This window comes from Episyrphus balteatus, chromosome 3 (genome assembly GCF_945859705.1).
Source record: "Episyrphus balteatus chromosome 3, idEpiBalt1.1, whole genome shotgun sequence".
NCBI lineage: Eukaryota > Metazoa > Arthropoda > Insecta > Diptera > Syrphidae > Episyrphus > Episyrphus balteatus.
This window is the reverse complement of record NC_079136.1, coordinates 26962983-26979322: the sequence shown is the minus strand read 5'-3', so window position 1 is coordinate 26979322 and position 16340 is coordinate 26962983. Positions and strand designations below refer to the sequence as shown.

Genomic DNA, 16340 nt, shown 5'->3' with positions numbered 1-16340 from the left:
TTCCAGTTTTCATTTTGATAAAAGATATAAAAATGCAAACAATAAATAGGAGTGTGGTTAAATAAATCTTTATGGGCCTTAAATGTGTATGACAGTTGGGTGACTATAACAATAAGAATATGGCCAAATTGTAATTGTAAAAAGCTGGTGTTTTGAAAGAAGGATAGTGTTTTCGACCCATATAACAAAAACCATTGCAATGCATTGGTGAAATAAATACTATACTTTGAAATTCAGATTCTTACAGTAATAAGAAGTATGCCGATAAACAATGCGTAATAAGAAGAAACCAAAATCCATAAATTTGATAAACGAAAGCTTATAAATGCCAGAGATTTATAAAAATGTTTTTAAGTAACCATACAATTTACCAAAAATGTTTTTATGTTTGATAGCCCAAACTCAAAATTAAATTTGTTCTCCATAAACTATTTTGTCAATATTAAAAAACTATACGCTCATCACTTGTATATAAAAAGTAAGGAGGATGTGACCTAGCTATTTGATTGATAGATTTTCAGTTGCAAAAGGTACAAAAGGACACATAAGTTGGCTTTACTGAATACAGTACCTTGCCATATTATTAGGCCCAAGCGAAAAAAAAATAAAACATTTTGGGTCATATTTTTCAATTTTTAAAGTTTTTCTTGAAATATCTTAACATTTTTTTGTCTCATTTACTTACACTTATCATGTAGATACGGATTGACTTAAAAAAGTAAGAAATTTCATAAATTTCGATAAAAAAATAACATGTAAAAAGGATTAACCTCTTAAAGACGATTTCTATGGAATTCATGACCAGAGAACTTCCAGACCGGTCCAATACTTTAATTTTTGCATCGAGGAATAATAATAACATTCTTAACTTTATGAAAAGGACCCCATTATGCGCAAATAAAGAATCTGTGAGCCTCGAGCCTATTTCGAAATCGTAGAATGAAAACGAAAACGTCTTTAAGAGCTTAATTCCTTTAGCACGTTATTTTTTATGGAAATTTACGAATTTTCTAACTTTTTTAAGTCAATCCGTATCTACATGATAAGTGTAAGTAAATGAGACAAAAAAAAAATTTTAGATATTTCGACAAGAAACTTTAAAAATGTTGATCATGATCAGAAAAATTGTATTTTTTTTTTGCTTGGGCCTAATAATATGGCAAGGTACTGTAAGTATTAAAATACTAATGACTTATTTAAATTAAGAACATGAACTTTAATTTAAACCAGAGTGAAAGAAAAAAGGAAGCATATAAATTACATTTTCTCCGAAAAAAATCTTCAGGGAACTACAATTTCATAGAAATAAATTTTTTTTTCAACATGAGTAAAATAAATTTTTTTTTAACATGAGTAATATGTACGTACAGTACATATTGTATGTAAATGTGAATTATTATTTTTCCGATTATGCAGAATCATTTACGTATGCATTATTATTAAGGTTTTCTTTCTAATAAAAATTGTAATAAGCTTTCAATTCTACAGTAAAAACCCATTAAACAGGAAACAAGTCCTGTTTAGTGAGAAAATAAAAAGTTGTATACATTTTTTTCTTCATTTAGATATTAATTTTTTGCAAAGAGAAAATTCTTTAAAACAATTTGATAAAGCATTAGCGAAGTTCTACTGTATAGTAATTATTTTTTACTAAGAAATGTATGTAGTACAAATTACATCTCATTTCTCTCATTACTTTATGTCCCGCGCTCGATGTCACACGAGAATTTGTAATGGAGCTCATGTCGAAAGATATACAATTGTACTATATTATGCTTATGGAATTAGATATACAATATATAATTCAATTCGAGTTCTTGGGTAATCTATAAGAGATATTGGTTTGCATTTTATTGTATATTGTCGCAGTATAATTATTTTTATTGTCGACTTGAATTTGTAACTTTTTTTTCGTTTTAAATAAATTATTTTTAAGCATTTTCTAGATTTGATATCGATTGAAAGTGTGCGGTGGTCATGATATCCGTTTGTAAATTAGATGTTGTAAGTTCAATGAAATATCCTGTTGCAAAATGTTTATTACACCAGATGGAATTTTTATAAATTAGATGGGAATTTCTAGTTTAAAATATGTACCCATGCAACTACACGTAAATGTTTGAAAGAAGTGCTTATGTATATTAAGGTAGAGTGCAAATAAATGGAGAATTTTTTTAATTAAGTTTTTGTAGGTATTTTGATTGTTACGTATACACCACAGTGACCCGCAAATTGCAATTTACATAGTTTTTCGTTTAGGATAAAATTAAATAAAATTATAAAATGTACATTCAAACAAGAGGTTACCTGAATATTAAAATAAAAAAAGTATTTTTTTTTATGTCCAATTTTTTTCTATAGAAAATAAAATTTTTCATAACGGACCTATACTTTTTTACTTTTTTAAATTTGTGTCAAATAATAATCTATTAAGCCTTGTACAAACTTCTGAATCAAGTCGTGAAGTGAATTCCTACAATTTTTGAGAAATTCTTTGGGATACAAATTTAGAAGTCAAAAGCATTTAAAAACTTGTATTGACACCAAATCTCCCTATATTAATATCACATTTTAAATGCGTTGCATAAAAATTGCAACATCTTATTAAAACATTTTGAATGTACATATTCTACATAATACCCGTTTAAAAAAGAATAAAATAGTTGGAAGAAAAAAACTTGTAAAAGTAGGTATAAAATGACTGCGAAATGACTGATCGATTGGTTTTGACTGCGTATAATGGATTGAAGCCAATTAAAAACCGGAGGATTACACCTGTTGACCATAAAAACTGCAACATTGTGAAGAATTGCAACACATTAAATTATACACCACTATCACTAGAATTTATATTTAATTGACCTGGAATTGTCTTTAATAAATTATACACTCTCTGTGTTAAATGTGTTTCATGATGCATTACCATCTGCCACATTTGTGATCTTTTGATGTAGAAATTGAGCTGAATTATAAAATCGCAAGTATTTAGGTCTCTAACCTCATTTTCAGCAAAAATTGTGAGGTATTCAAAACCACCACACCTAAATTATATGGCTAAAGGTTTATGCAACCCCTAAAAAGTTATAAAATAAACATGAAGTAGATTTTTAATTTCCGTGATTACTGTGCTGAAAAATGCCACACACTCAATACTCCAAATAAAACCTCAATTTTTTGGAATTTTTCTCTCCTTCTGAACCATAAAATCATTACTGGTTATGTCACCCACTACCTTCCTATTTTATATTCCAAAAATAAAAAAAAAATGAAAACTCTGATGTCCTGATTTTTAATCAGCTAATGGCTCAAAGCGCACAGCAGAATCTATCCATACATACTTGTATATAGAAATTTAAAATCCACACAGTCATATACTCTGTTCTGTATCTATTTCTATATTAAACATGCAAAGAATAATTTTTACTCATCATCATCTTTATATTTATTTTCTCTATTTTTTGTTTTTTTTTTTCAGTTGGAGCTTCACTTGGTAACATCGTTATAGCAGGAAATTTCCTTCAGATAAAAAGGCCACCAGTAACGAGACTGCTAATATCCCAGCCACATGTGGCACATTATCTGCCGTGTTCAGCCTCGATAAACTATAATCCATGTAAGTATACTTAAAGGATATATATATTTACATAAATAGATATAAAAGAAAAAAAAAAAAAAGTATCTTGTTTCAAGATTCATATGCATACATTTTGATGTGAGTTTAACTTTTAAAGCTCCATAGATTGGCAAAGAAAGAAATCAAAATGACTTCTCTTTGAGTTTTTTTTTTGTTTTAACTTGAGTTCAATTTGTCAGGGGAATATTATTTAATATGAGAAAAACAGATGAAATTTGAATATTTATTTAGTCACGAATAAAATAAAAAAAAAAAAAAAAAAAAATGGATATATTCAACTGTTTGTGTTATTTGATGGAATTTTAAATTTATGAGACATTGCAAAACACGTTGAATACAAATTATGGTATTTTCTATACGTCCTATAGGAAATAATTTGAAAATCGTGCGTAAAATATTATAATTTAATCTGGCAATCATTTTATATTTTGGTTTTAGTGGAAAAATTGAAACAAAATCTATATACAATATTTTTTTTTTAATTCTCCAGAGGTTTTATATTTTTTAAATTTCCTTGTTCATTTATCTTTTCATAAAAGAAAAGTATCCTTACTCTTGCACCGTGCTTCTTGTTTTAGATAAAATATGGACAATTCTATGGCAAATAAAATTTTCAATGGTTTACTTATTAAATCTGGAAAATAAATTTTTTCATTAATAAAAGTATGTTCATTGTTCAACAAGTAGTACAGTCAAATAAGGTAAAAAAAAGGATATATCTCGGAATGAATGCTAATAGAATTTTTTTTTGCTCCTTTTGGCATTCTATGTTTACGCCAAAAGTCTAAAAAAAAACTCATGTTCGCAAATCGCGAGTTTCATTAACAAATTTTAAAAAAATAGACTGTGGTATAAAAGTGTCATCCCGTATTATCAGAACAATAGCAAATTTACTACCGAAAACAGTACAGAACGATAAATATGCACTAAAAACATTCTTGTAATAGCTTGGAAAAAGTGCAGTTTGGTGCAGATTTTATGAAAAGCTTGAAATCATGGAAAGCCAAAACAAAGAACAGTTTCGATCCACGCTTTTTCCTTATGGAACACATAAATTTGTAGGTACTCTTTGAATCTTTTCTGTTCTTTAATGCGAGGCATTTAATATACCTACTTAATAATAAATAAATTGTACAAAATATTTTCGGTTAGTAAAAATGTGCAAGACAGTGAACTTTGTGCTAAAAATGTCTGAAGACTTTTCATATTGATCATTAATGTACATTAGTCAATTTTTCTCAAGAACTGCCCACTCTTAAAAGAGAAGCATAACCAAAATTTTCGTTTATGAGTTCGTTGTGTCATTTTTGTTTGGTATTTTTCGGTTTGGTTCAGCAGCGTAAAAGGCTTAAGATAGCTTAAATATTTATAAATTTAACCTTTATAATTTTTTAATAAAATACTTTTGCGAATATTAACCTAGCATGGGAATGTCTAAACATGCAAAAAAAATGTCATTACAATGGCTCATGTTATTTACTCTAGGTTACGGGTGGGACATTTGTACAGTGAAAGTATCGTTTGCCTTTCAAATTCTACACATAATTTAAAAAAATTTATATGAACATTCTTGACTTGATTCATTAAACGGGATATTTTCTTCCGCACCGGATGAGACAAAAAAAAAACAAGAGATTTTAATGTAATGTTTTTACTTAGGTTTTTCAAATTCTTATTCAAATCATTTGACTTGGTACAAACAACATTTGTATCTTCTATAATAGAAAACTAGTTACTGATAAATGGCCCGTTTTTGACTCGTGCGAATTAATGAGCAAGAAGATAGTTTTTTTTTTATTTCAATATTTTACACTCTGTATTACCTAAATGTGGTTCATGATGCATTGCCATCTGCCAAATTTGTGATATCTTTTGATGTAGATATCTGAAAAAAAAACATTTGCTTTACTCCAAGAAATAGATACATATATAGTTAGCATATCCAAAATATGATTTTCTATATAAAAAAGAATTTTCAGAAAAACAAAATGTTTACATTTTAACCCTCTGAAGGCACACCTCTTTTTTGTGATGTGATAGGCACACGGGTGCGAATTTGGTTTATACTCTTTCATGTCGCTAGAACTTTTTTCGGTCACAATATTCTATAGAGAATGAAGTATGAAATTGATGTAGAATATTCCGAGGAATTCGAATATTGTATTCACAATGCCGAAAAAAAACTTTTTTACCCTTATAAAGAGACTTTTTTGTGACCACTTTTTTGAAAAATCGTATTTTTTTTATTTTTGTCCTGCCAAATTCGCACCCGTGTATCGACAGAGGGTTAATCAACACATAAAAACTAAGTTTCAATAAAATCCTTTATTAAGTTTACAAAAAATTTAATTTTCAAAATCAAATATTTAACTTTTTTTATTGAATCCAAAAGTTTTGATTTTTTGCAATTTAACAATAAAACCACTAAAAGGGGGTTTTCTTTGAAATCGTTTTAGTCGTTTTAGGCCAAACATATTTTCTGTGTTTCATAAGTAGGACTTGTTTTTGTGAGGACACATATTATTTTCTTTAAATCAATATCGTTAGAGCTGAGAAATCCAACCTTTACCATTTTTGAAAAAAGAAAAAATTTCAATTTTCCCTCTAGTGAATAACCCAAAATTGGAATTAAATTCAATCCTGAACAACGTCGCCATAGAAAACTAAAACGCAATATTAATCTTTTCTATATTTCTTTGTTTCAATACGTACAACACAAGCTAGATAACTACCTAACCTAAAGCTTCTAACTACAAAATCAAGTTCATTATACTGAATTGTGATTTTGTTTGGTTTCATTTTGTTTTTAAGCATTGCTATTGAACTCTTATAGTAATTTCGATTGGCAGTCCGGAATCATTCTGAAAGCGTTTTATTCGCACAAAACTGACAGTTTTGTATGAATAAAATTTTTTCAGAATGATTCCGGACGCTTCCGGACTGCCAATCGAAAACGCCATTACTTAAGGCTAAGGTACACAAAAATGACTTAACTTCAAGTTTTTGAATATTTATTTTAATTTAATAAGTTAATAAAATAAATAATATTTATTTATTTTTTGAAAATAATTAAAATTTTAGTAACTTATCAAATAAAAAATGTATATTCAAAAAATTTAATATGTATACGAATATTTTTTTTTTTAATATACAGCATCGTATATTTAAGACATTCTAAGTACATAGATACCAATGAAAAGAAAAACAAAAAAATTGATCGAATTATTTTACATTAACCATTTCAGATGAAAATATCGTTCCTGCGAAGGGATTTATCTACATTTGGTATCGCAATGGAATCGAACTCAAAACATTCGCCCCACGGCGCAATGATTTTGAAATTCTAAATAATGGAACACTTAGATTGCCAACAAATCAAAAAGCCACAGGAGTTTATCGATGTTTGGTTAATGCAACAACATGGGGCCATCATGCCCTTTTGTCAGAGAGTTGTTCTGTCGAATATCCAGGTTATACTTTTTGTTTTTTTTTTTTAACAAATTATCTTTAATTAATTTTAAATTTTTTTAATTGGGTTTTGCAGTATTAAAACGGATTTCATCACAGTCAAATATAACTGCCATGCAAGGAATGCCAATTACTTTGAGTTGTCCAGTGCAAAGTATACCAACGGCAAATGTATCATGGTTATATGGGAATACATCGATTGAAAGAAAACTCAAAGAAAACAGGCGAGTAAAGATCGACAAAAAAAGAATTAAAATTAATTATATTCTCTTTACTGTTGAATATTATACAAGGATATGTGTTTAATTAAACTTTTTAAAATTCTTTTAACTCTTACAGATTTATAACACTGACAAATGGGAGTTTAGTGCTGAGAAATGTGAGCGAATCAGACAGAGGAAAATACAAGTGAGTAAATAAATTAACTTATAAGTAATTAACTACGTTTTGGAGCAAATAAATTTAAAAATCTCTTTAATACACTTAATTGTGACCTGGAATATTTTCAACTGAATGTAAGTCAAAAGTCCATCGTTTTATTTTAAAAGGTCACCACAAACTTCAGATTTCAAAGTCGGGATCAAAAGTAAAAGTTGTTTATTAGTCTATGGTTGTCTATCGATCTTGCTGTCAAGTTAAATTAATGAATCTTTTTGAATGGACTTCCAAAATGTCAATGTTGATTACTTAATAAAGAGTGTTTAAAGAATCATTTATAAATAGAAGTTTAGTATGAAAATAATGTTTAATGTCAATCAAAAAACTACTGAGTCCTTTTATAATTATTCTTAAATCAATGCCTAGAACTAATCTCAAAGAGTTACGGAAATATTTATATTTACCTAATTTATTCATTTTCAATCTTCTTTTCCTTGTCTAATTTTTTCGAAAAGCCTTTGCGAATCTCTTTGGAAATTCGAAGCACATTAATTAAATAGTAATTAAAAGTTCAACTTTTTCCATACAGAGCTGTGCAAAAATATTTTCAATAAGTTTTTAAAAAATATTTTTAAAGAAAAGAAATATATAAAATTAAATTTTTATTTTAAAATCTACATTTGAGTTAGAAATTCAGCTAAATTGTGTCTAAAAGTTGTTAAATTTAGACTTGGATATTGCTTTCGATGTTCAATGACAAAAAATATTACAATTACAATTTTAGTCACAAGGATGAATAATAGGGTGGGTCAAAAAAATGAAAATTCGTTTTTTTGATTTAGTACTTCGAAAACTCGATTGCTAGACACCTTTAGAATATACTCACCAAATATGAGCTCTTTATCTTAATGGGAAGGTCCTCCGCTTTTCAATTTTCCATTTTTACATCAAGCTTCTACCAAAAAAAAAATAATTTTTTTATTAATTGACTTTTTAGCCAATTTTTTTTACATATTCTTGTAGAAAATTACAAAAAAAACTACAAAAAAGGTTAAATACACTATTTTGAATTATCCACCCGTTTAGTAGATATTTGAGGTCCAAAAATCGAGAAAATATTTAAAAATTCGTTTTTTGTTCTTAATTTTGTAACAAATTGAGAAATTATAATATTCAAACGCGCATGACATATTCTTGTAGGAAACAGATTGCTCCACAAAAAATGTCTTATTAACTTTTTTTATTAATCTAACCATTTGAAAGATATTCGAGGTCAAAGTTAAACAAAAATATAAAAACTTTTTTTACTTTTCAAAATTTTCTAATTCACTGAAAAGTCATTATTATTAAATTAGTAAGATGGATTATTGTAGGGGCTTCAATGTTCTACAAAAAAGTCCTTGGCATCAAATTGGTTGCTTTAACCGTTTAGAAGATATTTGTCTACTACTGTTAAGCTTTTTTCAAACTGTGGGAAATATGCTATATTAAATAAAAATAAAGAATATAACATTATTCACTGTTAAGGCAATCTTTTCCATCGTCTAAAGTCTAATTTTTATAGCTATAAGAAAACAACAAACAAGGTTTTTGAACTCATGTTCCAAATTTAAACACTCGTTCAAAGTAGACAACGTTTTTGAATATAACCATTAATATCTATAAATGCTCAGAACATACAAATAAGCTATTTAGGAAAACTACCAAAAATGTGCTTTTTTCAGTTTTGTTGAAAAATTCTTCTTAAATTTCTTACAATACTTAGTTTTTAGAACTTTTAAAAAGTATCCATATCGATAAGAAAATAAATTTTCTTCGCAAAGTTCTTAAAGAAAAAGTTTCAAATTATTTAATAGACAACCTCGAAAAGTAACAAAAAGAATCCAAATTGTTAATCTTTGCAAAAACAACCATACCTTTTCACTGATAAATTATTTTTTTTTTTTTCAGTTTCTTGTTTTTTTTTTGACAGCAATTAGACTATACACATATAAAATTTAAAACTTTGAGGATTCGAAAAATTTGGATTTTGTCTTTGAGTAAAAATTTTGTTGTTAAAAATATGTTGGACTAAAACTTCTAAAGTGATCCAGAAAAGTTATTGTTCTATTGTTCTTTGCTTATTTTTTTTTTTTTTTTCAAAATTCGATAAAAGATATTAAAAACCCTATTTCTTATTATCTATTTTTGTTAAAAAGTTTACGGGTGGCATCTTAACCATGTCAACCCGCTGATCTACGTTCGCTAATTGATTTGCCTGATTTCTTTGAATGATCAGGGGTCGAACTACGGCATACGTACGTTAACGTTTGCCGGTCAATTTGATAGATTCGTCTCTTGCTTTGGCAGATCGTGCAATTGTTGGAGGTTTATTTGTCGTATTCGTCCGTTTTTTTTTACGGTTTCGTTCATTCGGGCTTATCTGTTGGGTTACCAGTTTCATTGGCCAAATCTGTCGTGGCATAATTGCCTGTTGATCAGTACCGTGCTTGTAGTTATAAGCCTGTTTAAGTAAGGCCAATTATTCCTAAGATGTGTCCAAGTCGTTTGGATGTTACAATAAAATCATCGTGAAACTTTAAATGGCGCCCAACGTCGAACGGCTTCGTAAACAAAAAATACATTATATAAGTTGTTTTTGGATCCTTTAATATTAGAAATAAATGTTGAACTGGGCTTAAAAAACTATCTTTCCACAGCTCTGTAAATATTTGGTTAGCGTGTTCTTAGCACTTAATCATTAAATAAAATGCAGTACATTATTTGAGTATTTAGAAATTCAGGAAGGGGATAAAAGAAACTTTTGCCATCATCATCATAATCAGTTTGGTCATATCTCTTAGGCCAGTCAACCATTCAACATCCATCCCCATTGCATGATTCATATTCGAATGGTGCGCGGTGCGGTGGTTTTCAGTCGACGGCGGCGGCCGATTGCAATCTTGTGTACAATTTAAAATATTTAACGAGTTCTAATTACGTATAATAAATTAAAAGCTGTAACAAATCTGCTTTTAGTGAGTATAGTGGCAGAGAGTCTTACTCTCTATCTCTCTATTTGAATTCCCTAGCTGTCCAATTGTGAGATTCCATCATGTGAGAGATGCGCGAAAAGATGGGAATTATAAAACACATAGCAAACATTTTTATAATCTTTAGCTGACTGGGCTTATTGTTGCATGCACGCGGTAAAACTATAATCTCGATGGAAATATTAATTGTTGAAATATTATACATATTGTGTTTCGCGTCCTGGACACATGAATGGATTTTACGAGTCACAGCAGCAAAAAAATGTACGTTTTGTGATGTGCATTGAGTGTATGTATATACGAGTTTACTTACACGTAAACTAAATAGATACAATTGTGCATGCACTTGGGAGGTGTGGATATTAGTTGCGTGATGGTTCTAATTTATTGTTTAGATAACAAGAGTATTTGTTTTTTTTTCTTTCTAGAAATCAAGTGTTTTATATTTTATCTGTGCATTGAGCTATTTATTTATTTGATTTAGGGTTTGAAAGGTAGAAAATAATTAAGCATAAAGAGCTTAATAGGGGTTTTACTTTTGAACTTAATTAGGAGTTGTAATGGTTCAGTGGAAATTGAAACAAGTTATTTTCCTCAACGATAGTGGCGTGTGATTTGTTTTCATTTTGATTTTCTAGCAGAGCGATACTAAATAAGAACTGTTTTTTTTTTAAGTGTTTGGAGCTTCTAGGCCAAAAGTAAAAATAACAAGACTGGTTTTCAATTTTTGCCACTTTTTCTTTTCTGGACTTAAGTCATACTAGATTAGGGTTCAAATTGACTGAAATTTTAACAACAAATAATTACTTTCACCAAGTACACAATTTAAGCCCAAAATTAGAAGACAGCAGTTAGAAGTGACATTTCAACTGTATACAGTAAATGAAAGCAAGCAACTGAAAAAATCAGAAAAAGCTAAATTAACGTTTGCTGAGACGAATCTTAAGGATTTAAGTTCAACATAAAGCCTTATGTGACAGTTTACCTAGAGGAAAAAGTAGGGAATAAGATTTTATGTTCTACTTAAATATTTTTGTTGTCGTTTCAACATACCTATGGGTCTTAAAACACATGCACCTTTTTTGGAATACACCCTAAAAAGGAGCACTTCCAAGCAATAATATAATTTTTAAAGATTGAAGCTATTGATAGTTAATAATGAATTGATTCGAAAAATGTATGAATAATAATTGAAAAAATTCTACAAAAAAAATATGATAAAGTACATAAAATTTTATTCTAGAGAGAATTTTACTCGATCGAGAAGGCTTGAAACGAGAGTTTTTCTGTGCACATGTTTTGTTTTATTTCAGAGTATACATTTTCAAACATTCTTGCAGTGTTCAAAATTACAAGTCCAGATTTTCAAAATACTGTCAAGTCAATTTGAATTCAGGCACTTTTTTACACGCGTTTTCAGCTCCAGTGAAGAAGCAATAAAAAAAATGATCTTAAAATAATCATTTATTGGTAACGTTATGGCAACAATTCCAATATTGAGAAATGGCAGAATCTTTAAAAGACACCATCATTTAGCGAGAACAGTATTTTTTGGATAAAGAACGTTTAATTTTGATGTCCTTGAAAGATGAACCGTATGAGAGCGGGTCATAGTTCAGACTTCAAAATTCTGCTTTTAAAAATTCTGTTTTTACACAATTCTGGAAAAAAGAAAATGTTTTTGATACAGATTCACAGACAAGAAAAATACCATTTATTTGAAACTTATATGATTGTTTTACGTTATTTATTCCGCATTCTAAGATAAATTGTTAAAAAAAAAAACAGCTCAAACCTTGATTTTGAGATCAGCAAGTTCAACCTCAAATATTTGGACTTTCCCATGAATGATTTTGAAAATATTTTACACACATTACAAGCTCAACGCCATTCATTTGATACACCGAAAAAAAATTTGATAATAACAGCTATCAAATTAACATTTTTGTTATTTTCTCCCAAACTATGTGAAGTAAAATCTTATTGCCGATCAAATTTTGTCAGTAAATCAGGGGCGGATCCAGGATTTTTTTCTGGGGGGGGGCACAAGGGACGGATTGGCAAAAAAAAAAACAGCAATAACAGTTAAAAATAAAGTGAAGTACCATACGACTGACTAACAAGCAGAAAATTTTAACTACCCACAGTGGTCTAAAACCTGGCCAAAAATATTTAGACACATTTCCCACATCAAATAGGTACCAAATGACCAAAAAGTTATTCGGAAGGAAAAATTTTCATTTTCTTGTTACAGTAAAAGCCACTTAAGTGCTAACCCTCTTACTCCTGGATTAGCCGGAAGAAAAAAAATATAAAAAATCAGAAAATGCACGTACAATTCTGTGCTATATTAAAGTTAGTAATCTATTCTTTATTTAATTTTTTGACTTAAGTTGTTTCACCAAATAGTTTTTGAGAAATTAAGTTTTAAAGATGAAATTTTGAAAAAAAAAAATGTTTACGTTTTTTAATTGATTTTGTATAAAATTTTGCAATATTATGGACATAATTATACCATTAGTTAATGACCTAGTAGTTTTTAGTCAAATACTAAAGACTTCATTCTAATAAATATTAAAGTTCCTAAGAATAACAAAAAAAAAACTGAATCATACTTTTTTGCCGGGAAACCCAGTTTTGTTTTTTTTTTATTTGCATTAACCTTTTGTAACCCAAGGTCGTTAATTTAAAAATTAATAAGTCAATCGATTGGCCTTTATCTTTAATAAAACACGTATTTTTTAAAAATTCAATAAAGTCATTATTTACTTAGTTATTTCGATATTTTGCGAGTAAAAAAAAAGTTCAAATAATTTATTTTTATATAAAAATGCAAAAATTCAAGCAAAAAACTATCTAATATTAATTTTTAGGCACTTTCCTAAAATCCAAAAATAAAACCCCGTGGGGTTTACTAACAAAAACTATTTTTTTTCTGAATTTCGTTGTTTTTACACAAATTTGCTTATTTTCAAAAAAAGCCCAACTTTCAACATTAACTGTCAATTAAAAACTATTGGTGCTATTTATTAGAAATTTGAAGTACTATTTCGATAAAGCAATACTTAAAGATTATAATATTAAAAGCTTCAAAAGAAAAAAAAAAATAGTTTGTAGAGCTTTTATGCAATCTTTTTCGGTTTATTACAGAAATGTCACATGGGGCTACAAGGGGTTAAATTGTTTTATACCTCAAGAATATTGTGTTCAAATTGTAGGTCTCTTGGAGCCAAATTGACCAAGTTATGAGTATTTTAATACTTCCCTTAGGAACGTTTTAGTCTTTTAGTCCAGAGTTCAAAACTTTAAATCGTTATCCCCACAACTAATGTTTTCAACGCCGGTGCTCCTCATAACTTCAAAACTACTGCACCGATTCTTTCGAAATTTGGAACACTATTTTTTTTACATATTTTTAGAGGTATCCCTGGAGAAATTTTCTCAATAAAATAATATTTATAAAAATCTATAAGTATAAGGGTTGCTTTTGAGGAGTTTTTTTTCAAGGGGTCTTTATTTTCGGGTTGCAAACTTGAGCAAACTTCTGAAATGCAAGTTTGTTCTACATATCCAGCAGTTCTATAATATATGGTTTATGCAATTTTGTGACGTGTTCCGCTATTTTAAAAACACTAATGTTAAAAAAAAAACAACGAAAAAAGTGCAAATTTTTTAACCCCTCTGTATGAAAAAATAGAGTTGCATATACCTACAATTATTTTTTTTTTATATCATTCAATGTCATTCGATGTCCATATCAAAATTTTTCACCAAAATCACTTTGAAAATTCACTTTTTTTTTAAATCGAAAAAAAAATTCGTGTGTACCCAACAAATAGCCGTTTATTTATTTGTGAGGTGGAGCTTTTCATGGGAAAGGGATGCAACAATCAACAAAATTCGCATTTTCAGCCAGAAATAGACAAGAGTTTCACTCAAGTTCTTCCTGTTATTATTCATATATTTTTAAAACTCTTATAGTTTGATTTCCTTTAAGTATGAACTTTAAGTTCTGGGGGGGGCACGTGCCCCCGTGCCCCCCCCCCTGGATCCGCCTATGCAGTAAATCATACATTTTACTTCGAAAAAACAAAAAGCGCCTTTAAATTAGTACACATTAAGAGTTTTTTATTTAATATTTTTCAATAATTTGGAATGATAAATTGAAATAAAATATCAAAAAAAATTTCCAAAATGTGACATTTAAATATCATCCTCATAATAAAAATATTGTTTTAACATTTTAAATGTCATAAAACACATTTTATAGAGCATTTTTTGCTGATATTTAAAAAATGTTAATTTGATATTTAAAAAATGTTAAATTGATATTGGTTTTTTTTCGGTGACCAAATTCGTGCCTGTACAGTGTTTGTCCATTGAGGGCCATTACTCTGTAGTAAAATGGACATTCCCCTTAGCTTAGAACTGAGATGGATTGCATAAAGGGCTAAAACAATGCAATGGCGGGAATTTTTTTTAATAAAAAAGCCACCATACAATACTATGAATCATAAACAAAATTTGGTCTAAATTCGTTCCATGGACTACTTTTTCCTCATATTGTTTGTGTTTTTTTTCTGTTGAAACGAAAGCAGAGAAATTTTATACAAAAATAATTATGCTTTTTCGTTGTTTCTGCCAAACGTCTTAAACAATAACTTGGCCACCAAAAAACCATATTAATTTTACCAACACTTAATTGCAGTCTAGGATTTGAAATAACAATTTGCTGGTTTTTCTCTACAGTCTAAGATTTGAAATAACAATTTGCTGGTTTTTCTCCTCCCTTGTCCTCAAGTTTTATAGAAAATTTTGACTTTATTCTTTTTCCATTTTATTAGAAAGCTTAAGGTTCAAACAAACCAATTATCACCCACTTTCAATAAGTTTGGGCCTTATTGCCAATTTATAACTACTTACTTCAAGCATTTATTAATCGTCTAGAGCTTTTTCAAAAATAAAAAAGAGGTTTAAAGACAGCAAAAATCATTATTTTTTTCTCGGTAGTATCCTTAAAAAATTATGCAACAAATAATTTGAAAGATGTAATGTTGCAAAAATTTTATTTATTGAAATTCTGAAAATAGAATGCGTAAACTATACTAGTTTAAGAAATCGAGATCGAGATTTTTATTTACTATGAGATTTTATTTAACTACGAGATTTTGTATTATTTTAAGTTCTTTCATATTTTATAAAAAGTAGAATTTTAAAAGCAGAATTAAAAAAAAAGGATTTCAAAAACTGGTATTTTATTCTATATCAAAAAAGTGTTTTCTTAAAAAAAATGTTTAAATATTTATGTAGAAAAATTTCATTGAAATAAATTAATGTATTTTTTTTTTCTTTTTCAGATGCATTGCTCGAAATTCTTATGCTGGCAAAAAACATCGTCAATTTATTTTAACAATTAACGTCGAACCACCAAATATTACCAATAACACATACAAATCATCTTCCAAGTACAAATTGCTTCCACCATTACAAGATGATGTTCATTACATTCCATCCGGAACGAATTTGCGTCTACGCTGTTTCGGAACATCCAATTCGATAACAATCGAATGGTGGTTTGGAAAATCACTTGATTCGCAGAATAAAAAGATCAGCAATAATAGCCGGGATTTTCACATAAGAGAGGCGACTGTGGAAAAAGATGACGGTTATTATAGATGTGCAACACAGGGTGATGCACAGGTATTTCAAGTAATTGTCACAGTACCGCCTGTAATTGTTCAACCTTTGGAATCCTATGAGAGTTCTCTGGCAGCATTTGTAAATTTTTCTTGTTCAGCTGAAGGCAATCCACAACCAGAGTTTTCATG

The 16340-nt window shown here is 28.6% G+C and overlaps 1 protein-coding gene across 8 annotated transcripts in view; it reads left to right on the top strand.

The window, feature by feature from the left end:
• The window catches only part of LOC129916746 (uncharacterized), a 137217-nt gene that overhangs the window by 103969 nt on the left and 16908 nt on the right, over positions 1-16340 (top strand). For all 8 annotated transcript variants that reach the window (XR_008772537.1, XR_008772535.1, XR_008772536.1 and 5 more), the window contains 5 exons: positions 3476-3613; positions 6880-7104; positions 7179-7326; positions 7442-7510; positions 15870-16340. Coding sequence is in view for 5 of the 8 variants with exons in the window: in XM_055996872.1 (XP_055852847.1) it covers positions 3476-3613; positions 6880-7104; positions 7179-7326; positions 7442-7510; positions 15870-16340 (1051 nt within the window). In the remaining 3 variants the exon portion in view is untranslated. The remainder of the gene's footprint in view (positions 1-3475; positions 3614-6879; positions 7105-7178; positions 7327-7441; positions 7511-15869) is intronic.